At 35.8% G+C, this 26,734-nt stretch overlaps 1 protein-coding gene across 1 annotated transcript in view; it reads right to left on the reverse strand.

Moving 5' to 3' along the window:
• lrp1ab (low density lipoprotein receptor-related protein 1Ab) overlaps positions 1-25,837 on the reverse strand; it is a 118,611-nt gene extending 92,774 nt beyond the window's left edge. The window contains exons 1-2 of the mRNA XM_084099248.1: positions 25,282-25,837; positions 3,607-3,729 (exon numbers count right to left, since the gene is read on the reverse strand). Coding sequence (XP_083955374.1) covers positions 3,607-3,729; positions 25,282-25,378 — 220 coding nt within the window. The 5' untranslated portion in view covers positions 25,379-25,837. The remainder of the gene's footprint in view (positions 1-3,606; positions 3,730-25,281) is intronic.
• Positions 25,838-26,734: the final 897 nt, after the last annotated feature.

Below are 26,734 nucleotides of genomic sequence, written 5' to 3' on the forward strand. Positions count from 1 at the left end.
GTTTGATGAAACTTCATGAAACTTGATGGAAAAAGTATTTAAGAGGTATTGGAGTACCATGTCAGTAAAATGGTATATGAATATCGTAAACATTTAGTCTTAAAGTACACATATATATTTATATTTCAAAGTGCCATGGTATTAACACCAGACTGTACCATGGTACCCCACAGTACTTTTTTTGTAAGGGAAGCTGTGCATTCTGTCAATTCATTTAGCAGAGACTGAATGGCACTTACAAAAAAAGTGCCAGAGAATTACCATGAATTTTGGACAAAAAAAACAAAACAACATGTGGTGGTGCCATGGTACAGTACTAGTATTAGATGTGAGTGTGTACTGTATGTAAAAGTACTATGGAACTAAAATTCATATACAATAGTATTACTATACATGGGACTATATGGCATATTTCCTATATGGTTCTACAATAGTATACATCCAAAATACTATAGTAGTATGTTGCACCATGCCCAGAAAGTTAGTTGATATGATACTTTTAAAGTATGTTTCTGTAAATGTGGTTTCTTGGATATGAACATTGGTACTACCATTGTTTCTTTCTGAAGTACCTAAGAATACCATGGTATTAATAGTATAGTACTATAGTATAAATCAAAGTACCACAGTATTACCATCATATACCATCAAACTGTGCATTTCTTTAATTAATTTAGCAGATTCACAGATAAAAAAAATTAAAAAAAGATTTTCGGTTTCAAACAAAATCATTGACCGAAATATCAAGATGCGGCTCATTGCTGAACAACTTTACTGCCATTAGTTTAATTTATCACCTGAGAAGACATTCAAGATCAACATGAACAACATACAGAGATCATTAAAGTGGCAAAACTTTTGTTTATGGGTAAATGAAAACTGTCATTTAGGTTTAAAAATTTTTTTGGTGCATCATTAGTTTTACCATAAGATACCATGGGTCACTTACTCCCAGTACTTTTTGTTTGAAAGGATAGTAAAAATAAAATCTTAAAGTGGTCATTGGATGCAAAATTCACTTTTATATGGTGTTTGCATATAAATGTGTCTTTGCAGTGTGTGGACACAACCACCATACAATGAAAAAAATCCATTCTCCCCTTTTTAAAAAATCCTCAAATAGCCTAAACACTCTCAATAATCAAGCCGTTTGGATTTTCTGAGCAGTATGATGTCATATTGCTCATGCTCCGCCCACGACTGTCACGTATAAGCATATTTCCGCCCTCAACCACTTGTATACTATACCAAGGCAGGCAGATTGCCAAGGCAGCACTTTACGCATCTTGTGTGACACGCCCCACAGAAGAGAGGGGTGGGGTGAGCAGTTGCTCATTATCATTTAAAGAGACATGCACCGAAACGGGTCACTGTGAACAGAGCTGTTTTTGAGGAGGTAAAAAGGGTGTTGTTTTACACAACCATTGCAGAATTTTAACCAAAGTATATTACAAACTTTACATGAAGACCCTAAAGAATCATACCAACATGTGGAAAATGGGCATCCAATAACCCCTTTAAGAGAAACATCAACGCTTAAAAACAACCAAGAAATTTGTATAATAAAGAGAGGCTAAATAAATAAAATCCATTAGGTGTAAACACGGACTAGTGAACATTACAAAAGAAAGCATGTTTGCAGTTTGTTTATCAGCCTGTGAGGATTAAAAGGCGGTTGCAATTACAGCACAGAAGGTCATACGTAAACACTTAACTAGCTCTGTCTGTTCCCCTGCTGGACAGTAAAGCACTACCCAAATGCTGATGGTGAAACCATCATGGCTGCCTGCTGTGAGGGTGTCTGGCTCGTGTGACAGATGTAAAGTAAGGTGCGGTACAACCGGCTTCATTAGGCCTGCGTGTGTGTTAACATTTAGGAGCCGGTCAGTGCTAAATATAAAGAGCTGGGCTCCTGTTTTTGCGTTTGAAAAGAGCTCACATCACAGGACTGTGTGCAGTCAGCCAGACTAAACAGAGCAGTTTAATTAGTGCCATCGCTCAGAAGAGACACACAGAACATCCTTCAAACACACACTTTGGAGTCTGTGTTTGCCATTAACCACCATTTGGTCGCCTACATAACACTATGCATACATGCTGATCAATATATATATCTCAATAAATGGTCACGGCTATTCAGAAGAGATGGTCAATCATAAAAACATTTCAGAATGATCAAAATCACAAGTGCATGATATACTGGTACCATATCAGTCATCCGTCGATATCACAGATTTTATCATTTATCAGATCTTTATCAGTATATAAAGCATATTTATATATTTAATGCAGTCATCTATTGCTTACTACAATTTAATCTTTAAAAACACAATTTAATTTTATAATTAATATTTTATTAATTAATTTCATTTATTACCTTTTAACAAAAAGGTTTAAATGTAATCTTTGGCCAATCTCAAAATGAATATCCATAACTAAATTTGCTTGTAGCACCTAAACATTTTTTTTTAGTATTTTGACAAAACAAACAAACAAACAAACATATACAAAAAAAGTAAAGAATTTGAATATACATTAATTTTTAATGTATTGTATTGGTTAGAATTTTAATATCAGTACATCCCTAATCAAAATGCAGTGTCTCTAAATAATTGTTAATTTAGTGATTGCTTGCACCATAATTTTCAGCTCTTCCTTGCTGTCCAATTCATCAGAGAGCAATTTCCGTGCTTCATGTTAAAAAGTTATTAAGCACAATAAGCTGTGAAAAAGAACTCAATGCGGTGCTCTTGCTGACTGACACACTGCTGAAGCGCGTGCACAGAAAGCCACGTCTCTCAGACAGCGTGCGATTGCCAATTCAGTTCTCTTTCACGTCTTATTGCACTTGAACAGTCGAATATACACACATTTGTCAAAATGCCTATCATGTGGAGCATTCATGTAAGTTGGTCATGTCTCAATTAAAAGTAAACAAATGAGTGTAAACCAGATGTGTATCAGTATAATGGATCCGTGCATTCGGTCAGCCTAATAAACTAATTCACTGAATCACTTTTTGTAGCTTTATTAAGAATACATTTATATTTCATTCATACAGTGAAGACTATGCGGTATTTTATCTTTATATTTGATTATTCAATTTCTGTCCTATTTCTAATACATGTTAAATAAACCTATTGTACATGAAAAACTTAATTTGTTTAATTCATATTTTTGGTTTTATTATATGTCCTTATAATATTTTTTTTATTGTGTTTGTTCTATTTTTTTAACTAACAAAAATAAAACAAAATGACAAAAATAACTATCGTTATCTATATTGTTATCGTGAAATAAAATGTTTCATGTTGTGAAATAAAATTGTCATATCGCCCATCCGTAGCAGGACATGTTCTTCCTTTCAAAAGCAACTAGGCAAAGCGCAACAGATCATACAGGTTTTGATATGAGTATTTAAAACTATTTTTAACTTGACACAAAAAAACAAGTATCTGAGAATTTATCTTGGACTGGTTTCAGTTTATAACGTTGCAAAACTAGCCAAAATATTTCAGCTCTGCCATGACGACGCTTATCATATCATCTCTTTATGTCATGATATCATCCCACTCACGTCTGAGGCAGATAAACGAGTTTACTCACAGATATCTGCGGCTTCATCAGACCCGTCGGGACAGTCTTTCTCTCCATCACAGCGCCAGCCTTTGGAGATGCAGGTTACCTGGTCTTTACACACAAATTGCTTCGGACTGCATGTCTTTGGAGCTGGAACAGAGAAATACATTGCAAGCATGAAATACATCACTCAGACCAATTATTCTAACAATATGTGATAATTTTGAGTTGAATAAGCAATACGCTTAATATTATTTCAAACAATCAAAGCAAATGTATGAAAATTGCAAAATCGAAGCATTTTCACAAGTGGTCTCAGGCTAAAATGAGCAAAAATCAGTCATCATCCAGCATCTAGATATCAGCCAATGAACAACCCATATGGTCAACCACTAAATGCTTCTGCAATAAAAAGTCAATTTTTTGTTGAGGAGAACATTTAGATGTACCACTTATGAAATAAGCAAATGTGACAGGACAAAACTTTTAGAAGAAAAACCTTGTGGATGTGGTCACAGGCTTTGCTGAAAAACTACCATTCCTCATGCCAAAGTTGACTGGTTTCAACACAGAAACACAGCAGGGTCATGCCAAGTTCACAACTGTGCTTTTTATTCCAAGAAAACTCATTCGGCCGTAATATTAAACCACTTCAGCATTGGTGCTTTATGTTTGTTTATTTCCCAAGTGCTGCCACAAACAGTGGTTTACTTTTGCTCTTTATAACCTGAGAGATGTTTTCTCTCGACGTGTGGACAAAGGTCTTTTCATTGTCGGTGGTAGGGCGAAGTATGCGTCAGTTCTGTCTAACTCCGGAGAAAGCCTGACAATCAGAAGAGTATTTTTGCTCAGTCAGTCTGATGAGATTGTTGAGGTAAACCGCAGAACCGCCTCAGGACTGTGGGTAATCTGGCCCTGCCCCACTGCTGACACTAGTCCACTCAGCTAGAAGTCAGAGATCCTCAGCAAAACCACTGCTGTATTTAAACCATTCTCAGTCTGTCAGTCCCCCAGTAAAACACTGCAGCTTCAATACCTCCTGTGGGTGCGGCCCACTTGCATATACAACTGACCACAGGCCTTTTCCAAATACAATATTCAGACAAAACTGCTAAATGGAAAATTTTTAAAACAATCATCCTTACAAGCCTTGCATGTATTTTAAGCTATTCTTTAAGCTCACAATTTTTCAATCTTTTAACATTACTCAATTTCTAAATTGTAATGTAATAATATTTAGACATTTATGTATTTTCTCTGAAAATCTCTGATTCGGTCAGAGTAACTTAAATATCTTCAAATCATTTTAATTTATATGCACTAATCTATCAACACAGATGAATGTAAGTAGGCAACCATCAGTGTTTATTACTAAAACATTTTAACACATGAGGGACTAGGACTGTCACTTTTGTGAAAAAATCCTGTTCGATTTTTGAGACATAAGTGTTCATTGAATCGATTGTAAAATCGATTTTCCATGTCTAAAGACGCTTCCATATTAAACGCCAAATATGGGCAAATCCACGGACAACTAACAGGCATTAGGACGAACGTAAAGAGGGCGCTTGAGACGCGCACAAGTCAGCAATATTCCTGATGATTTATTGGCGTGAAGTTTCATGCACAATGACAAACAGGAGTGCAAAATTCTCGAAAAACAATAAGCAGAGTAGACTGCCATAACATAAATGAAAAACATTACTGCATGCAGTCTTCAACATGTGTTTACGGTTAGAAATGTCAAACAAATTTTGCCTACGTAGGCGATTGCTGACCGTAGCCCGAATCTGTATCTGTATGCATGAGACTGTCTGAATAACGGCAGAATTCACATTAAAAAGAGACACATTATGCAGAAGGATAATTTGCTGTTATGTGTGTGTCAGAGCCTGCAGTTGCTGTGTGACGCGCGTTCGCTGCGGGCGTATCGTGACGAGCTGGACGCGCTCCGAGAAAAGACCGTTAAAATCGATTCCCTATTTTCGTTTTCGAAACTTGTGTTGGTTGGTCCGATCGATTGTGCAATCGATTTTCGAACGTAAAGTGACAGCCCTATGAGGGACTAAGAAAACATTTCTTGGTAATCAAGGAAAATCACTGAAACCTATTTTTGAATCGATTTATTGAAAAAGACAGAAACTCATACTTATGTGGCAGTTTTACTAATCAAATGACAGCGGCATTCACAATGCTGCGCAATTTTTAAATCAACAACAGAATAATTTTGAAATTTGAATGCACTACATCAGCAAGACCTATTTTAAGCACAGAGCTCCAAACACAAATCTACAAAAATAGCCATTAATAGGGACATCAAGGCATACTTTTTGATTGGTCAATGTTCTACTAAAACAGTCTGACTAAAATTACTGTAGCGTTGTACACTGTATCTCAAGTAGCAGTTGAGTACAGAAGTAGAACAGCAGTAACTATCTGATTGAGATTCTCTGCAGGACCTTCCCTCTCTAACACATACAGTACCTCTCTGCACACTTGGCAGGAGGAGAGGTGTTTTGGGAAAGGGAACCAGGGGAAAAGCTGCAAGGGGGAGAAGATGTGACTGCAATCACAAGAGAGAAGTGGGATGTGCACAGTATCAGTCACGTGTCTACACATTTTTGAAAGTGCTGAGAAAGCTGGACCATTGCCTCCATTCTCAGTCCATCAATTCTCAAACTGTCTGTCAACAGTTTGGTCACTTTGGTGAAAGATGATATCCCCATGGACAAGAGAGGATAGAGACAAAGTAGGTGAAATTATGAAGAGAATTAAGCTATCTAGTGAAATGGGTATTTCTGGCCATCTTTAGATTTGTTCTACAACATACTTAGCTCATCTACCTTTTAAAGAGGTTTCCTAACACTAATGGAAATGACTCGTTCAGAAGGTTCCACATTGGCAGCAACCTTTTAGCACGTCACATGAGATGCAATGGATACTCTATTCCTAAATGGTCCAGTAGAGTTTGAAGTTAGCATGTTGCTAAGCTAACAAAGTTACAGTAATATGCGCAACATATTAGGTAAAATAGCCTGATGGGCTCAGAGAAATGTCCACTCGTAAGTAGAGCTGGACAATTCAGGATAAATTGAGAATCACAATTTTGGTTTCAAATAGAGATTGCGATTCTCCCACGATTCTGAACAGACAACTAAACAAAATATGTAATTTACTAGAGGTCCTGACGAAATGTTATTTGCTAAAGTCTATTAAAATATGTAATTAACTGAATGATTTAAAAAAAAAAAAAAAATCTGTTTGAATGAATGATTCAATGATTCACTCATAAATACTTCACTTGTTTCATTACCAGATGAATCAGCGTTTTTGAACGAATTTCTTGAATAAATTATTCAATGATAAATAAAAAGTTTTGACAGTCACTTGTTGCAACCTAGTGGCAAAACGATGTAATCGTTATTTGAGGCCCAAATTACTTTCAAAAGGTAAACTTTTATCCCAGTTCTTCTGTGATAAAGCATTGATTGTCTGTGATTTTACCATTCACGTTGATAATACAAATGATGTGTTAGGGGCTGCGTTTACAGATTTATTAAACTCCTTTGGGGTAAAGCAAAACGTAACTAGACCCACTCATCATTTGAAATCATACACAAGATTTAATTATATCGCATGGAAACAATCCTACTGATATCTATTCTACCGCAAAGTGATTACCGGTATGTCACTGTGATCACTCCCTTGTAACTTGCATACTGCTGAAATGTGCCATGTCTGCCGAGTTATCGGCCAGGTAAAACAATTCTCCCAAATACTATAGATAGGTTCATGCCTGATCTGTCTCAGCTGCTCAGTGTACCCAAACACACAAATGAACTAAAGGACAAGACTAGCTGTAGGGGCACCATTTTCTCTAGTACATTAGAAACTGTTGCACCGATCAGATTAAAAAAGGTCAGAGAGAAAAGTAACGCACCATGGTACAACAGTGCCAGGGCCGAGCATCTCCGCAAACTAATAGACAATAACCAAAATTTTTAGGCTATTTAGTAAAGTGGCTAGAGTAACAAATAAACAGACATCACCTGAACAAAATATTTCATCACAGTTTAGTAGTAAATACTACATGAATTTCTTCACTTCAGAAGAAATCAGAAAGCATCAGAAATGCAATTGTAAATGTACAACCTTTGACAGTGTTTTATGATTCAGCCTCAATTATCGCCACTCAAGAACAATTGCAGTGCTTTACAACTACAGGACGGGAAAAGCTAAATCAACTTATCATTGCATCTAAACTAACAAAATGTTTATTAGATCCAATACCCACTAAACTACTGAAAGAGTTGTTACCTGTAGCAGAAGAGCCTCTTCTCAATATTATTAACTCGTCTTTATCTCTAGGTCATGTCCCAAGACCGTTCAAGCTGGCAGTTATTAAGCCTCTCATTAAGAAACCACAATTAGATCCAAATTAATTAGCAAATTACAGACCCATTTAAAATCTTCCATTTATGTCTAAAATACAAAAAAAAAAAAAGAAAAAAAAAGTAGTTTCCACTCAATTGTGCTTTTTTGCAAAAAATAAATAAATTCAGGCCCCACCATAGCACAGACACTGCACTTGTTAAAATTACAAATGACTTATACTTCTAGCTTCTGACCAAGGCTGTGTCTCAATACTAGTTTTACTTGATCTTAGTGCTGCGTTTGACACTATAGATCATAAAATACTCTTAGATTGACTACAAAAATACACTGGTATTCAAGGACAGGCATTAAGGTGGTTTAGATTGTACCTATCAGACAGTTTCCATTTTGTCTTTTTAAAACAGGGAAAAATCTAAGATAACATCAGTAAATTATGGAGTACCGCAAGGATCTGTGTTAGGCCCTCTGCTATTTTCAATATGCTGCCACTTGGTAATATTGGAATTAGTTTCTACTGTTATGCCGATTATATTTATTTTTATAATAAATTTTGTTATTTAGTTATATATTTCATCACGACCAGATGAAATCTCTAAATTATCCAAGTTGACAGAGTGTGTTAAAGATATAAAATATTGGATAATTTTCTTCTATTCAATTCAGATAAGACTGAGGTATTACTTATTGGACCAAAAACCTGTACACTACACAGAATCTCTTAGAAGATAATTTGCATTTAGAAGGATGTACTGTTACATCATCCTCTACAGTTAAAGACCTGGGCAACTTGTCTTTCGAAAATCATATTTCATATTTTACAAAAACAGCCTTCTTCCATCTCAGAAACATCGCTAAGCTCCGGAACATGCTATCTGTTTCCGATGCAGAAAAGTTAGTTCATGCATTCATGACCTCTAGATTACTGTAATGCATTACTAGCTGGTTGTCCTGCATCCTCAATAAACAAGCTACAATTAGTTCAAAATGCAGCTTCTAAAGTTCTTACTAGGTCAAGAAAATATGATCATATAACACCAATTTTATCATCTCTACACAGGATAAGTTCCATATCGATTACAAAGTATTGCTACTGACCTTTAAGGCCCTAAACGGTTTCGGTTCTGTGTATTTAACTGATCTTCTATTGCCCTACAACCCATCACGTTCTTTAAAGGAGAACTCCGGTCAATTTTAACATTGAGCTCATTTTTTTGTAAATTTGGAGTGCTGTCAATACAGAGAACAACGACAAAAATCGGTGTTGCCTACACCGTGTTATCCTCTTTTTAAAATTTGAAGTGAACATTGAAGTCAACAGGGTGCAAATTTTAAAAAGAGGATAACATGGTGTAGGCAACACCGATTTTTGTCGTTGTTCTCTGTATTGACAGCACTCCAAATTTACAAAAAAATTAGCTCAATGTTAAAATTGACCGGAGTTCTCCTTTTAAGATCACAAAACTCAGGGCTTCTGGTAGTACCTAGGATATCTAAGTCCGCTAAAAGGAGGGAGAGCGTTTTCAGATTTGTCTCCTAAACTCTGGAATAGCCTTCCTGATAATGTTCGGAGCTCAGACTCTGTCTCCCAGTTTAAATCTAGATTAAAGACACATCTCTTTCATTTGGGAAAGCAGTCAGAATAACCTGGTTTCCCATGGTTATTGGTACATGGATTCTGTTATCCAATTCATTTGATCATCATTTTAAACATCATAAACTTTGGCATGTAAAAAAACAAAACAAAAAAAAAACATCTCTTTAGCCAAGCATTCACATAATGCACATTATAACCTTATACTCTAGTTACATCTCTACAGACTTTGTAATATTTCCACACAAATTACATTTTGGGAAATTATTGCAATAGCCTTGAATAAAAATTCTAAATAGCTCCTTGAATTTAAGTTATTTTCATCATCCATTTAAAAAAAAAAATAGGCTACTACAGATTAATATATAAATATATAAATATATATATAAATATATATAGCATATTTTTTTCATATCGGACCATGGCTTATTACATTTTAAGCCTTTATCGTCCGATTCTGATGTCTTGATGATAATATCATGCTTCCCTAATATAACCACTATCTCAGTCTCGACACGTCAACCATCTTGGATGGTCATTAACACAAGACACGTTTGAGCATTCAAGTACAACTAGATGGAGTAAAAACTAAAAGTATGACTGAAAGAAACATTTAGCAACAGTCTAGCTCATATTAACAACATACAAAAACGATTGCAAAAAACGCACAAAAGAACAGAGTCAGATAGAATGAGTTCTGCGAACAACCCCATACAATTTGGCCAAAAGGGGATCTTCAAAGCAACTACCTATACCACACACAAGAAAGTACTTGAAACCCTGCTGTGAGTTCTCCTTCAGGACCGCTCACAGGATCCAATAAACACAAGGCATGTCAACATCCAGGACTTTTTAACCGTTCCCAAACAAGCTTGTAGAACTATGCTTTGTTCCAGTGCACCAGTTAAGCTCTCAGAGATCCGGTCAGCAGCATTAGGAGGATGATAAATACAAAGTGGAAAGTGCATATAAAACTTTACAAGCCCTGAATAGAAGTTCAGGAGAGGAAGGAGGACTATATAAGAGACTGTATAAGCTTCTAAAATATGGAGACAGCTGGTAATGGAGATATGCATGTCTATACCCATGACTGGCAATTATCTCCAAAAAAGTGTTATTATTGTTAATGAAATTTAAAATGAAAACATTTTTTAAGTGAATAATTAAAAACGGGGAAATACTGAAACCTAAAAAAATATATAAAATTAATTTAGATTGCATTGAAACTTGAAACCTTCACAGTATTACACATGAAAATGTCAATAGTTAGCAACTAGATAACACTATACTGTGAGAAATTTAACGTAATTAAACCTTTAACTTTGGCAGCCCTAAAATACTAAAGTCAAAAACAAAACACAAATGAAACTAAACTTGAAAAATAATAATAATAATAATAATAATAATAATAATAATAATAATACTAAACTAAAATGAACAGAGTGAAAACTAACAAAAACTAAACAGTAGATAAAACAAACTGAAGGTAAAAATTCTTAACAATAATAACCCAAATTACCAAATATTGAGAGATATATTCATCTATAAGTACTTTTGCTCATAACACAGAGCTCATATCACCATCAGCAGTATTAAGCGAGAAGCATTAGAGGACATGTTTGACACCGTTACCGACTGCGTTCCCAAGGTCTAAATCTTTCAACCAGACTAGGGCATTCTCATCACTCATGCCACTGACTGTACATAAAAAGCAACACTAAAAACACTCAGCATCTAAATTTAACGCACGATCACAGAGCAGCAGCGAGCGACCGCGAGGAGGAGAGTCTGTGACTCTAATTGGAGGTTTTGGGGTCGTTGGGGGGAACCGAGTACACAGGCAACTTTTCCCACAGAGCTTGCCTTCATTCAAAGCACACAAATATTTCAGACAGAGATGTGGATTGTTAATTCAGACCCCTGTTTTTTTCCAAACGCACAGCCAAACTACTGACAAGTTTTTGAAGGTGCAAATCAAGGGGGACTGTTAATCATTTCAAAGCATCAGAGTCTATGGTGGGGAATGAAGAAGGCCTTTATTTGTTCCTCTGGGCCTGCACCCAACTGCAAACATCAGGAGCATCCCAAAAAGGTGCACCGGCCAGGACTCCTTGAGCTAAGCGACCCAACATCACACTGCAGTCATTCGAAATACCACAGTCCTGTTATAACAAAAGCCGTTTCCACACAAGGGCTGGGAGCCGGCCAGAAGACCGGCCAATGCGGGAGAAACTTCCGTTTCATTCATTAGCGCTTTGTCTTGGGCATTTAATAATGACAGGAGTGTTTTACATCCAGGCACCTTCACAGGTTAAAAGCATTGATCTTTTCTCTAAATTCTGGCCGAGGGAGTTTAACCAATTTATAAGTTTGTCCTCTGATGTTAATTTTCTAGGACAACCCTTAGTTGTGCTGGGCGCTGAAAAATGGGGCCAGTTTCTAATGAGATGAAATTCCCAAGAAATGAGGCTAAAAAAACAATCATTCATACATCACCGTCGTTCAATGTTCACCCGTACCCTCCGGGCTGGCACACTATCGTTTTTTCACTAAAGGAAGTATCCGCTTTACAGATAGTGGGGAAAACGCTGGATGGAAGCAAAAGCATGCGTTAGCAAACAGCAATGTGCAGACATGTGCACGTGTATTGCTGCTTTGGGGCTGTAATCAGGCTATCAAACTTAGATTGTGAACACGCTCCTGGTTCATTCCAAAACAATACTTTGGCACAAAGTAGTTTGGCACACTCTACTTACAAGGACTTTTGTTTATCTCCGTTACGTTTGCTTGAACTTGCTCCTAGTTACTTTGAGAGATAAAATAAAATTAGAAAACAAACATAAATGCTGCCTTGGTACATTTTGGTGCATTATTTTACACTAATATTTGACCACTGAATACCTGGCATGTGGGAACACCTTTACAAGTCTGCTGGACAGCATTATCAGATTGGAAAATATCTGTAGCCTACAACCTCAGGACCATCAGTGCCTGCACTTAGGGGATGAAAAAAAAAAAAAAGACACTGACTAAACCTTCAACTTTATTTGCTCATTTGTTTTCTCAAACTGACTTTGATGTTTTTTTGTGCCTTTGGACAACATCTGAGACTGTGAACACCGGAAGAAATTGCGATGATTGACCATGATTTAAAACAATATAATCATTCAAAAGTGCCATTTAATTTAAAAAAAAAAATGTTCATCGTCTGAATGATAATGAGCCTCAAATTTGACCCATTTTCCTTAACTAAACAAAAAAAAAAAAAACACTTGAAGATGTCACAAGTAGGCTACATAAAACTTTCAGATGAAATGTTATGAGTTTGAATGGGCCAACAATCAACTAGTTCACTAATTTATCAAGAGATTTTTCTATTTTTTCTCCCCCTTAAAATCAAGGTTAAAGTCGGCATGAAATCAAATTTGACAAATCTTCTTTTTATATGTAATATTGTAGTGTTTATTATAAATGATTTATCTGTGCACTTCATTATTTTTTTAAAATTCATGTACCCTTATAATCTTTAATCAAAAACATTACCCTTCCCTCCCCCCTCGAAACGACCTCTCTTCTCTTTTGGTCACGTGCCATGGCGAAAGGGTGCGGCCAGAGCCGATGAGGGTGCGGCTATCGGTGTCTGTCTCGTTTCTGCTCTCGAGGGTGAACTTGACTTGACTCATCTTGGTTCGCGGGAGGCTCATATAAATATGAGCTGATTCCTGCCTGAAAATTTAGCCACAACTGAATGTAAACTGGCATTCAAATCTGCCTCCATTTTGTTTGCAACGCCCAACCTCCAACGATCCAATCAATTCCCGAAGAACGAAATCAAGCCCCGCCCTACATTTTTTTCTAATTTCAGAAGCCGTTTCACTCGGATATACGTCACAACAAGGAAAAAATGACAATCTCAACTTCCGTTTCATGCCGACTTTAAGAAAAATATGTAGGCAATCATTGCAAACAAGCAGAGACGGTTCAAAATGCATGCAGCTCTTCATTCATGATAGAGGCGAGGTGAAGTTGAGGTTTTACCTACAGTTTGAGGATCCAATGGAGTTATAAGGTTTAGTCAAAAGCTCTTTTTAATACTTTTCATTGGTTAAATATTTGCTAAACCCAAAGACAGATGTAACGAATGACCAATAGAAATGATTTATGAAAAAAGAAAAAAATGACAAAATATGGAGATACAAGGTTTCCGCCTGACAGCGACATGTCTACATATTTTTGAAAGCAATAATGTTTTTGTTTTTTAATTTAAATGCCACAAAGAAATTCATCCATTTTGGTCACATAAACCCAAAACCAAATGTTTTTCCTTAACTGGATAGTTCAACAAAACATGACAATTTGCACTTACTTTCTTCTGTGGAACGAAAGAAGAATGTTGGGAACCAAACTAAATTGGAGCCCACTGACTTACATTGTATGGACAAAACAAATAAAAAAATACTGAGACATTCCTAAAAATATCTTTTTATGTTTAACAGAAGAAAGAAAGTCATAGAGGTTTGGACATGATGTTGTGTAAATGAGGACAGGATATTAATTTAAATCCTTTACAGATAAATCCATCCTGACTGACAGGAAACTAATCCTGTTTTGTTGGTTATAAAATATTTTGCACAATTCTAATCAGTAGTTTACCTCAAAGCTAATCTTAGCTGAAAAGAAAAAAAGACAATATTGAGTTGGCGAGTGATAAAAAGAGAGGGAAACCACAGTTGAGACAGACAGGAGATCGGAGAGCCAGCTGCTGTTCCATTTCCATGTCGTGCCAGCTGTAGGGCTGGGCAAAAAAATTATTTTTCGATTAATATATATATATAATAAATGTGTGGTAGTGAAATTAAAATCGAGAATTGTTACATTTTACTGGCATCTAAAATTTTGGGTGTCATAACCTTATTTATTACAATACAAGGAGGATACATGGGTCAAAAATAACTATTTTATTAGTTTATTACTTTTACAGTGAAAATGTAATCATTGAATTCATTGAATCTAATCGAGAACCAATTCGGAATCGAATCGGGACACCTGTAATCGATACCCAGGCAGCCCTAGTAAGAATCGTGACCCAGTTTCAGCCCCTCAGTCTCAACTTCCCCCCGCACAGCGCAACGCCCCTCCAAATCAGCTCCAGACCTTGGCCACACATTCCAGCACCTTTTAATTGATTTCATCTGCAGACTCGTCCTCTGTGAGGATATGGTCTTGTAAAAGGCGAGTTCTCGGGTTTATCTCGGGTCTTTGGAGCCCACAATGGAATTTTGGAACTGAGTCGAGATTTTTGCTCAAAATGACAATTATATCAGGGCGGTTCTTATTACAGTGCAGAAAATTTCTGGAAGTTTCACCAAACGTTGTTACATAACCTTTTAATTCTCTGTTATACATTCTCGGGGAAATTCCTGAAGATCCTGTTTGTAATTAGAAGTTGTAGCCTTACATACAGAGAAAACAGGCAAAGAGAGAGGGGGAAAAAAATGACAGAAAGAAACTGAGAGATCAGTTGCAAGACTGGTTCTCATCAGCTCTCACTGCTCTCCTCCCTTTAGGAATTTTCCATCTGCCTCACAGACCTGCAGGTGACAGTGGAAGCTAAACGCAGTGTATTCAACATTAATAATTAATAAACGTTTCTTGAGCACCAAATAAGCATATTAGAATGATTTCTGAAGGATCATGTTGACACTGAAGACTGCAGTAATAATGTTCAAAATTCAGCTTTGCCATCACAGGGATAAATTACATTATTAAAAAAAAATTCACAATATTACTGTTTTTACTGTATTTTTTTTATCAAATCATATGTATTCACCATGTATTTCTTCTGAATGGTATTGTGTGTGTATATTAAACACTTATGCAGCCTAATCTTAAGACATCCAGCAAGAACACTGACTACAAGCCACAATACATAAACTAAGCAACAACCACCAACTGAGTCACTGCCACTAGGAATGAGGCTTCCGACAGAGAAAGTTGGAGAAATCTACAGGGACAAGATAGTTCTTACCACTGCATTTTGCCAGCTTTTCAGCACAACACTGCAGTACCCCTGGGTGTTAACATGAGGGTAAAGGGAAGAGCAATTAGGCTACATTCTCTGTTCACTGAGCTCTATTTTTGTGCTGAACACCAGTGTCAAACACAGTCCAGTGACCCGTTTGAGGAACACCATACTGAGCAGGTCGCGGTCGGGGGTCCACCTCCTTCGAAATGTAGAAAAGGGCCTCAAAAACACATTGAGTGTACTTACACACTGAAGCGTGCAGACACACACACACACACAACAGGACAATACGGTCAGACAAGAGAGCTTTGTGAATAATGGCATGTACTGGCCTGCTGCTCACACATGATGTGGTCAGAGTCAGACCCTCTGAACAGTCATTCTGACTGTAAGTGACCACCAGACGTGCACATGATATGAACACATTTCTGCTCATTTTTCTGCCTGGTTTTCATAAAGATCTTGCGGTCTTCGGTATGTTTTATGATTATACCTTGATAACGTGGATTCATTACCCCCTAATTTAAAAAAAACACAAAAGCAAACTTTGTACCCATGTTTGAGAAGGTATAGGTCCATTTCCAAGACATATACAGTACATGGCTAAACTGCTATATTACGGCTGCCATATCTATTCCCGATAAGTTATATTCTCTAATGGGGAAATAAAAGGTGTGAATGGCCAGTTAATTTTTAATTTTGTGTTAAGTGTAAGCTTTGTCAACCCTAACTAAACCAAAGCGGGTTGGTTTAGTTAGGTGGTACACTACCAATCCATGGTATTAACCGCTTTGATATTCCCTCATTATGACCCAAATTTCTGTCTGATATTTTAGAAAATCTAGTTTCTTATGGCTAATGAGAACTGAGTATAATACACTCATGGGCTATAGTCAATTATTTTAGCATTATATATACTATTATAGTATTTATTAATGTTTTAATTTGATGATTTTATATTTTTTTAATATAAAAATTATATTATAATTTTCACTTTATTTACGTTTTTTTAAGTTTTAAATTAAATATTTATATTTTATTTCAACTTTAACAATTTTCAATAAAAAAAGATTTGAATGGTTTAAGTTCACAATAACACTTGCTGCTATATAATGATATTTTTGGTATAATGATGAACAAAAAATAAGTTACGTGATAATTAAGTGAAAACTGATAAAGGAGTATTGTAATAAATTAAGTGACCACTTATTATTGTTATTGTTAAATCACATTAATGCTTTAAATTTTTCTTTACACTGTGAGATTTGTTTTGGATTCTTATACCTGCAATTTGAAATGGAAAATACAATAAATATAATCAGAAAACAAAACCTTTTCACCAAAATAAAAATTAAAGTGCTACATTGTGGCCGCCGCCCTTCTGCACTCACAAATAATCTATTCATGAAAGGTCTCACCCTGCTCCTCATTGTATATTGATCAACTGATTCTCTTTTAACATAAGTAGATATTATTTGCTTAGTCTTGCCCACTGTATTCACTAAGCTATCACAATCATGGCTCTCTAGCCTTAATAAAATATTTTATATCTGACACATGGATCAGTAAACAGGATTACTGAGATTGTAGGAGCTGCCCAGGCAAGTTCCCAGGTGTGAACTACCCATGAAACTATTAAAGGGCAGGTTTGATGTCCACAGAACACCTGTTTCTTTCCTAATACCGTTCATTTCATATAAACAACACAATGACTGATTACAAGTCAGGGCTAAGGGCACAATGAAGGCCCCAGTCATTTTCATGACCGCCAATTGTACACTTCTAGTAACTGCTGTCCATCTCCAGGATGAGTAACTTGAAATATTCTGAATAGATGCAGATACGGCTCTAGGTGTGATGCAGACAGACTTTAGTCACAGCACCAAAGATTATTTGGATTTGAACTGCTTTCATACATGAGCAGTTCTCTGACAGCCAGATGAGAGTGACGATGAGGAGCGTTAAAACAAGACAAAAGCTTCAGTGAGTTGAAATCACCAACAAATAAAAGTTATTTCATGATTTACTAAACCCCTACACCTTCCAAAGCCATATGATTTTATTGTATCCGCTGAAAACAAAGGGAGGTGTTTTTTTTTTGTTTGTTTTTTTTGTGCTCCTAAAATGACACAAAAAAAAAAAGGAATAAAGATTGTATATTTGATTGGCTTCATAAGCCTTGGAATATATAGCACACAAGTGATATGTACTACTTTTAATATAACTTTATGGTGCTTATATATATATAATATATATATATATATATACACATATAGAAAGAGAGAGAGAGAGAGAGAAAGAGAGAGAGAGAGAGAGAGTTTGGTTCCTATTCACTTTCACCATGCAGAAAATTGCAGCACAACTAAAAAAATATTTATCCCTTTAACACTTTTTTTGGAAAGGAATTAGGGCATTAAATTAGGACTGAAATATATTCAGCGAGCATTCATTAAAAATGAGTTCTATTTTAAATAAATGCAGTTCTTTGAACTTTCTATTCATCAAAGAATCCTGACTAAATGCATCACGGTTTCCACAAAAATATTAGGCAGCACAACTGTTTTCAGCATTGATAATAATAAGAAATTTTACTTGAGGACTAAATCAGCATATTAGAATGATCATGTGACACTGAAGACAGCTTTGACGTCACAGGAATAAATTACATTTTAAAATACACTAAAAAAGAAAACGACTTGAAATTGTAACTATATTGCTTTTACTGTATAATTAATCAAATAAACACGGTCTTGGTGAGCATAAGAGACTTCTTTCAAAAAAAAAAAAAAAAAATCATACAGATCCCAAACTTTTGAACGGTAGAATATACAAAAGAGTGAATGAGAGAAAGATATAAGAGTTCTAGTGCGTGAGTGTGGGATGTTTAGAAAACATGACAACTGGCCTCAACATTTGAGCAGCCATGTTTGCGCCTCATGTGAGGAAGGAAGAAGGCAATCCATTTAAGAACCTTCAACATCATCTTCATACTCAGACACTCACACAACATCCCATGTCTGCGATAATCATGACATCCCACCAAAAAAAACCTAGTAGTTGACAGAAGCACTTGCTAACCACTCACTTTCCTGTCACTGGCACATCAACAACCCAACTACTTGTGTTTTGCTACATGCAGCCATGTCCTCCTGGGTGTAGCAGTTAAATAGGGTAAACATTAATACCGCAAGCTGAAAACACCAATTACAGCATATTTAACGCAATACCATCAACAATATCCTCTTTTATCCACAGCTCCAGACCTCTCACACAAGGAGGAACCATGCGATATCTAGTCGGTTATGCAAATCCAGGTTTAGCCCTTAGTCCCAGAGGAGTCTACTGTGTTTCCCAGGAAGAGGGGAGGTTAAAAGAGGGAGATTAGAGCCTCCTCAGGCCCTGGGTGGTAAGACTCCAGCTGAGCAATCTAATGCTATTACATTGTGCTTTTCTTATTTCAAAAGACAATTCCTGTACGCCAACAAAAATAAACTGTTGAAAGTCTGATTTTCGGTCAAAGCCGTGAATAATCTAAAAAGGAAGGTTCCGGGTTCATTGCAAGTTAAGCTATATGGACAGTAAAATTTCTCTCTCCAACATTACACGCACACACAATTTTTTTAGTACGCACTTGGGGTGTAACGGTAATTTAAAAAAAAAAAAATCGGACCATACCGTTCTCCACTTGCACCGCGATTAATCTCAATCTGATGATGCACATCTATAATATGGTTTGTTGAAAATAACAACGCATAAAACAGACAGACAGAGTTCGGCTAATGTATGTTTCTGTCGATAGATACGCATTCTGGCTTCACCTTAACCTTGTGTGGCATATGCTCTAATATGACAGTCATTTACGTCATCACCCGCGCTCGAGAAGGTGAGACCTGAACAGAGCACACGATGCTATCTGTGTTTAAACTAAACTCATTTAAGCCTTGCCAATTTAAACCTTCAAGCGCAAGAAAATGCTAATGAAAACTCATTACCTAGCTAGTATCCTAGCAAAACATAGTAGTTTATGTCTTAAGTGAACGTAAACAGTCGATAAAGACAATGCATTTGTATCAGTATTAGTGTACGGAATCTGTGAATTGTGTCTTAAAGTGACAGCAGACAAATATTCCTGCTTAGGGTTAAATCAAACAACAAAAGACAAGGAAATCACTCACTGCTCTTGACTGAATAGCTTTTGTAACTTTAATAATGATTCATTTTTAAAAAATGTATACAGATTATGCATTTGATTACTTTATTACATTTTTCTGTACCTAAAAATTACTGTTAGATACCTGAAAAACTTGAAAAGCACTGTTTATTTATTTGTGCTGTTGCTTGTAGTTTTGATTATTTGTTCTTATTTTCTTTATTTTTATTTGACAGTAGTCCTTTTTTCCCTGAACATAGCGCATACCGAACCGTACCAAAACCGTGACTCTAAAACCGTGACAAAAACCAAAGTGTGAGTAATTCGAACCATTACACCCCTAGTACACACATACAAACCACACTCTGACATCTATACCAACACACCCCCAAAATTATAACTGTATAATTTATGCAATTGGCTCTACAGCAGAAGCAGAAATTAAGAAAAAAGTAAGTATTTGCTTTATAGGCCAAAACTGAGAAAATTGTTCCATCTGGTAAAAAAATATAAATAACATTTTATTTTGAAGCTTTGCCAACAGAATGAAAGCCTATTACAAAGACTGCATTTTATAATTAAATTCCACTTGGATTAAAAATTGTAGTTTTAACTTTTAAAGGGGACATTTTTGTCCTTAAGGTCCTATGTGTATCTATTTTGCGTACCTATTGTAAAATATTTATAGAAGATTAGATAATAGATTTACATTAATAGATTTATTCCAATAAAAATACACACTTCTGCCTAAATGTATGCAGTTGGCATTAATAACACAGGCAAAATTATATATATATATATATATATATATATAAAAAAAAGACAAAAATGTCCTTAAGGAACAGATTTTTGAGTAATTCAAACCTACTTTTCCGTAGTTCACAGAACTAGAAATTACAAACAAAATGCAAATAAATGTGCTCACCTGACTCATACCACTGTTTCTTTAAGTAAAAAAATGCATTCCTAATCATAAGGCTGACATTTAAAATATGGAACATGGAAATGAGCAAATACCCTACTACAAACCTGATCTCTGGATCTATACACAATATACACTAATTATAGAAAAAGTAAAATATATTGTTAAAATATTTGTGCATAACCTAAATGATATTCACGAGCTAGAATAATTCCCCATTTTGCGAGCTCAAAAACCAGCACATCAAACAGCATTGACAGTGTGTCACAGATGCATAGACCCTGGAATATTCCTTAAGTGAGTAAGCGGTCACATTTGAATATCTGATGTGCAGTGTTCACTTCAAATAAAGGTTACGTAACAGCCTTTGCTGTTGCGGTGCTCTTCAACTAACAACAACAAAAAGAAATCCAAGCCTGAATGAGAATGTTAGCAAGGGGTTTATAATGTAGCTCTATTCATTCATCAAATGGGGCAGACATGGTGTGGGAGAAACGAATGGTTGAACGAAAACTGAATGTATGAGTAGATGTATTAATGTATGAATGTGGGAGGATTCATGGATTTATCTCAGGATTGTAGAGGATCTCAGGATATAAGAGGATTGTAGAAACCTCCGGAGTATCTGAGCCACAAAGACAGGTGTGTACATAAGATAATGCACTGATCAAGCAGAGGACAAAAACATTGGTTGGTTAGATCAGTGTTAATACTGTTAAAGAAAACTAAATGAAAACATAAGTAAAAATAAAACATAACATAACCAGAAAAAACTGAAACTAAACTAACATGTTTTAAAAACCAACTAATAATACTAAGACAGTGCTGAGAAATGTAACAGCGTTAAACGTTTTTAAATGATACCAGTTTGCTCATTAAGTTTGGCATCCCTAAAATTAGTATTGTTCTTCTCAACTAAAACTATTACAAATAGTTTTTGTAAATCGAAATAAAGCTTAAATAAAATAAAAAATATTCGATAAACAACTTAAACGTAAAAAACAACTAAATGAAATAAAATAAGTTTGTTAGAAGTACTAAAATGACTAAAACTTAAAAACAAATAAAAGCTAAAGAAATATTTTTAAAAACCTGATAAAATTACACACATACAATTACTAAAACTTACACTGAAATTAAAATGAAAACTGTAAAAAAAAGCTAATTCAACACATTAATAAATACTATAATAGTAATACATATTAAAATAACAGTTAAAAAAAAAAACACTAAAAATTTTAACTTAATAAATATTAAAATTAATAAATAATTAAAAATTTGCCAATACCAACAAAAACTAAATTGAAAAGTAAAAAAAATAGGGCTGTGAAACGATTAATCGCGATTAATCGCATCCAAAATAAAAGTTTGTGTTCACATAATATATGTGTGTGTACTGTGCATAATTATTTTGTATATATAAATACACACACATGCATGTATACATTTAAGATTTTTTTTTTTATACATAAAATATTTATATTTATATATAATACAAATTATATATACCGTATATTTAAGCAAATATTTCTTAAATATATACATGCATGTGTGTGTATTTATATATACAATTTTGGATGCGATTAATCATTTCACTGTTGAGAAAGAAAATGAAGGAGTATATTGGATTCATGCAGTCGCTCTTAAAGTGACAGCATCCAAATAATTGTGATATATATCGTTTTCATGAAAATGTACTCATATCTTGATATAAGATGTGGGTCATATCGCCCACCCCTAGTTCTAAAGCAGAAAAACTAGTCTACTCCAACACTGAAAAAGCATCAGTTCTCCTGTTCCAACAGTGATCCACACAAAGCCACGAGTTCCTGCTGTAGTCATTGACAGTAGACTGATTCCAGCTCGGGCCCACTCACCACCTACGCCTGAACCACTGCAAGGGTCACTCTGCATTCCATGAAGCCAAATGCTAACACGTACATTAAATCAGTGCTTAGCATTACATGCCAAAATGTGATCTAACAGTGAGGCAATTACTCTGCAGATACATACTCCCAAACCTGCACGCCAAGGCTGGTCACTAATGGTCTGCAGTGCTTTCCAGATGTTCCAGAGAGGGTGGAGGTGGAGACAATACAACACAAGAACCTCCACCCTGCCTCTGTCCGCCAGACCACTTTCTCCTCATTTTTCAAAGAGCAGACAAACTCCCAGGTCATTCACATAGCATAAAACCAACATATTACTCTCATTCCATGCCAAGAAAATCTCATCTCATTAGTTTCACGAATGAGGAGTGTTTTCAAATATAGAATATTTGTTTATGACAGTAATCTTTACGTTCCAGTATAATAAAAATACCCACATCCCTCAGGAACCAAATCCTGTCTAGACAAGATAACGGTTCATCTGAGGTCTCCTGAGGTTCATTTGGTTCATTTTTTTTGTGCTCGCAACTCACAACTAAACCTATTATCAGAGATCAGCAGAGGCGACTCATCTGCGACAGTCAAAATCATCTGACAGGCCGTCTGTGGTGGCTGCACGTGGGTCAAATGCGCAGAACAAACAAGTTGAACGACTACATCACATGACTTGCGACACAATTGTTCATACGTCATTGATTCAACAGTCATATAAATTACAAAAATGTTTCCTTAAGTAATTGAAGATTACAGATTAATGTAATGATTTAAAGGGATAATCAAAATAACTAAATATGTTCTTTTGTGTTCCAGGCGGTTACATTTTTTGTCCATACAATAAAATCAATGCGTGCCAAAAACAACACTGAACATCACTGGCTATCATTTTGTAAGTATTTAATGAGAATATTCCATAATAAAAGTCAAATAGCCTTGGGATGCCTTGAGAATTAATATAAGATGATAGAATTCAAATTTTTGGGTCAACTATCCCTTTAAGACAAAAAAGAAATTGCAGTTAAAATGTGATGCACTACCTAGTAAATGACTTCTGATCAGGCTTACATATGCATATGTTACATATGCACATATGCATTTCTCTGGCATGAGCATTGCATTTAGATCTGCATAATTCAAAATGTGGGCCATTTGTAGGCCATTTTTCTGAGCCCTACAAAAAAGGACTGTTGCATAATTTATACAGATGTCACAGAAAACTATCCGGAGTATTTACTCAAAAGGCATCCAGTGTGCTTTGTAGGCACCGCATTTATGTGGGTCGTTATTGTTAACATCACAAACTATAAAACAAAAGCTATAAAAAGGAATAACTAGGTCAATCTCTTTGGTATTTTAAAATATTTAGCCAACTTAAATACCTCAAACTGCCTTGGAACAATCAGATGTGTCAGACAAAGACAACCATACTGTGAATTACTTTGGTGGTTCTCAACTGGTGGGTTACAACTCAAAAATGGGTCACTGCTCTGACAGAAGGGAAAACAGAATGCTAAATGCAAATATTAAAATGTAGGCTAACTAACCAAATAAAAGTGCACAGTCAGTAGGCTTGTCAACATTAAAAAGGGAGGAAAAACGCTACTCCAATCTTTTAAATCAGTGTCCAATCATGTTTTATGGTGCAAAACATTTGAAATTTCCATAAGCCAATACAGATTTGTTTTGTGGCATGCTTTAATTCTTGAAAAATTACTTCGAAATATTCAATGGAATTACATTAAATAAAGTTTCATTTGGAGCATGAACTTGGTTTGTACCATTTGATCTTTAATAAAAATAAAATAAATTAAAAAAACATTTTAATTTATGACAATAAGAATATTTTTGTTTCATTTTGAATAATAATCAAAAGTGCCTCTGTCAAAATCTGGGTCCTGAAGCAAAACTAGTTAAGTGCATACTCGGATTCAAATCACTTCTAAATAAACTAATTGTACAAACTTGGGATAAATATTGGAGTGCAAAGACATTATATGATTTTTGATTCCTGATTGTGGAGAGCAATTATCCCTGAATATATATCCGTCTCAGATTATGGTGTTTACGTCACGCAAAACAAACGCTAAAGAATCGACAAGACTCTTTTGTTGGCGATAACGACTAAACGAAGCACTAGTGCCTATCCGTGCACTTGAATAGACCGCTAAGAATGCGGGAATATGGAGCCTGTCCACTGCATGCAAATAGACCTGTGGCGAGCTCCGCTTTCACTCATACTGTAACAATTCATCCAAGCACGCGAATAACAGTTGACAGGCGTTTGAATTCATAAACGACTACAGCGAATGCACAGGCCTATTGAAGCTATTGCAATATAACTCAGCTCCCACATCTCCAATCTGTCCCCAATGGCACAAACGCGTTAAAAACCGGGCGATTTGTAGCTTCTCTGCACAAATGCTGATAATGCGAATGTTTCATAATGAAATAGCGCGAGTCTGGATGAGGATAACAAGGACACATGTAGCAATCACAGCACAGGTGATAAGAAAACTGTGCAAATACTCTACACAGCAAGCTATTTAATTGATTCAAAATCAATCCCCAAACCTGAAATAATCACATATCGCTGCCCACATAGTGGGTGTCGAAAGCAGCAGCCTGCACGTACTGTAGCTTGGTCACTATTACCAGGCCATGTCTGAAAACTTTACAGACTGTCTTCCAGATGCATGCATGGACAAAACAACACGTTTAATCGTGGTTACTCACCTTCAATGGCTCTGGTGGGATCTACAACCTCTATTGCAAAAACTACTCCCAGGTAGAGCAATCCAACAGCCAGCATGTTTGCATTGTAAGATGGCATTGCCTATGAAAATATCACAAATGTTCACGTAAAGCTGGATTCGAACACCTCATCCAAACCTCACAATTGTCCGCCGTGGTCTGTTGTTTCTTGCGCCCTCCGACACGCTAGAAAATGTAGCTGAGCAGACAATATGCACGGTTGAGAATGTATCATTAAAATGTATAAATATATATAAAGGCTTTTCCAGCCTAAAAAGGCGAGGTGTTGTACAATGGCACGGTCATGTATGTTGCTCACTGATTAACAGCATGCAAACAGAGGTTTATGGTGCCTTTTTTTTTTTTAATGCTTTAAAATCAAAGCGGTCTTCTCTGTGATGAAATTATTCCTTTTGCAAAATCAGGATAATAAAAATACAAGCTCGTCAGTTAGCGGTCCTCGCTGCAAAAATAAAATAAAAAAGACTCCTCTCTTCTGTGCCCCACCGCTTCTGATGCTGGTGGTTACAATTTAAGTGAGGGGGGAAAAGTGGAGCCTCTACTGGACTGCTGCATGACGTCACCCACCTCGACAGGAGTCCAAAAAACTCAAAGCCCTACGCGGCACTGGGCTCCTGCGCATGCGCGGCTCAGCTTACGGATAACCATTTGTTTTCCCACTCATTCGGTGGAAACTGATCCCGCCACGCAGCCATCTTGGCTCTTACTTCATGGCTCATGTAATTCATTTGTATGCCTATTAATTGACTAGCCTATATGAAAGATTGTTTTTTGGCTGAATACCTGTTGCAATTAAATAATGAAGTTTTAAAATTCACATGTGGTAATAAATATATTACTTTAGTTTGTGTTGTATGTTTTTCTTCAGCATCAATGATAAACATGATGGATGAATGATATGATGGATGAAGAACACAACAAAGAGCCTACTTGGCTACTTATATAAATAGTAATAAAAATGACAATAAACAATACTAAAACCAAAATTAATGTTGTTGTTAGTTAGTTATTGACTCCTTTGAGGTACGTTTAGGTGGCTAAAATTTTGCCTTTTTTGTAATTTTGATATAGCCTAGATTTTAATGCACCGTTTTTTGTGTTTTTTTAATGCTGATACATGACAAGAGGGGAGTTTCCTTTTGTGGGTCTTTTTGTGCCTTCTTGCTTAAATTCACATGTCTTTTATCCAGGAGGAAGTTTAATGTCACAGTCCAAGGAACAGACAAATACATCTCTGGAAGCTTGGAAAATCCACCTCACTAACAGCAGGAAAAGAAGTCATGAACTTTTGTTTCATACAGCCCAGACAAACAGCCCAGGTAGCCTAGTAACTGTACAGTTATTGACCATGTTAAGACTGAAATTTATTTGACACAGAGTAGCTGTGTTTCTTTTTCTCTATTTCTTTGTTCAT

Source organism: Abramis brama (assembly GCF_963993115.1).
Source record: "Abramis brama genome assembly, chromosome: 22".
In the NCBI taxonomy this organism is placed as follows: domain Eukaryota; kingdom Metazoa; phylum Chordata; class Actinopteri; order Cypriniformes; family Leuciscidae; genus Abramis; species Abramis brama.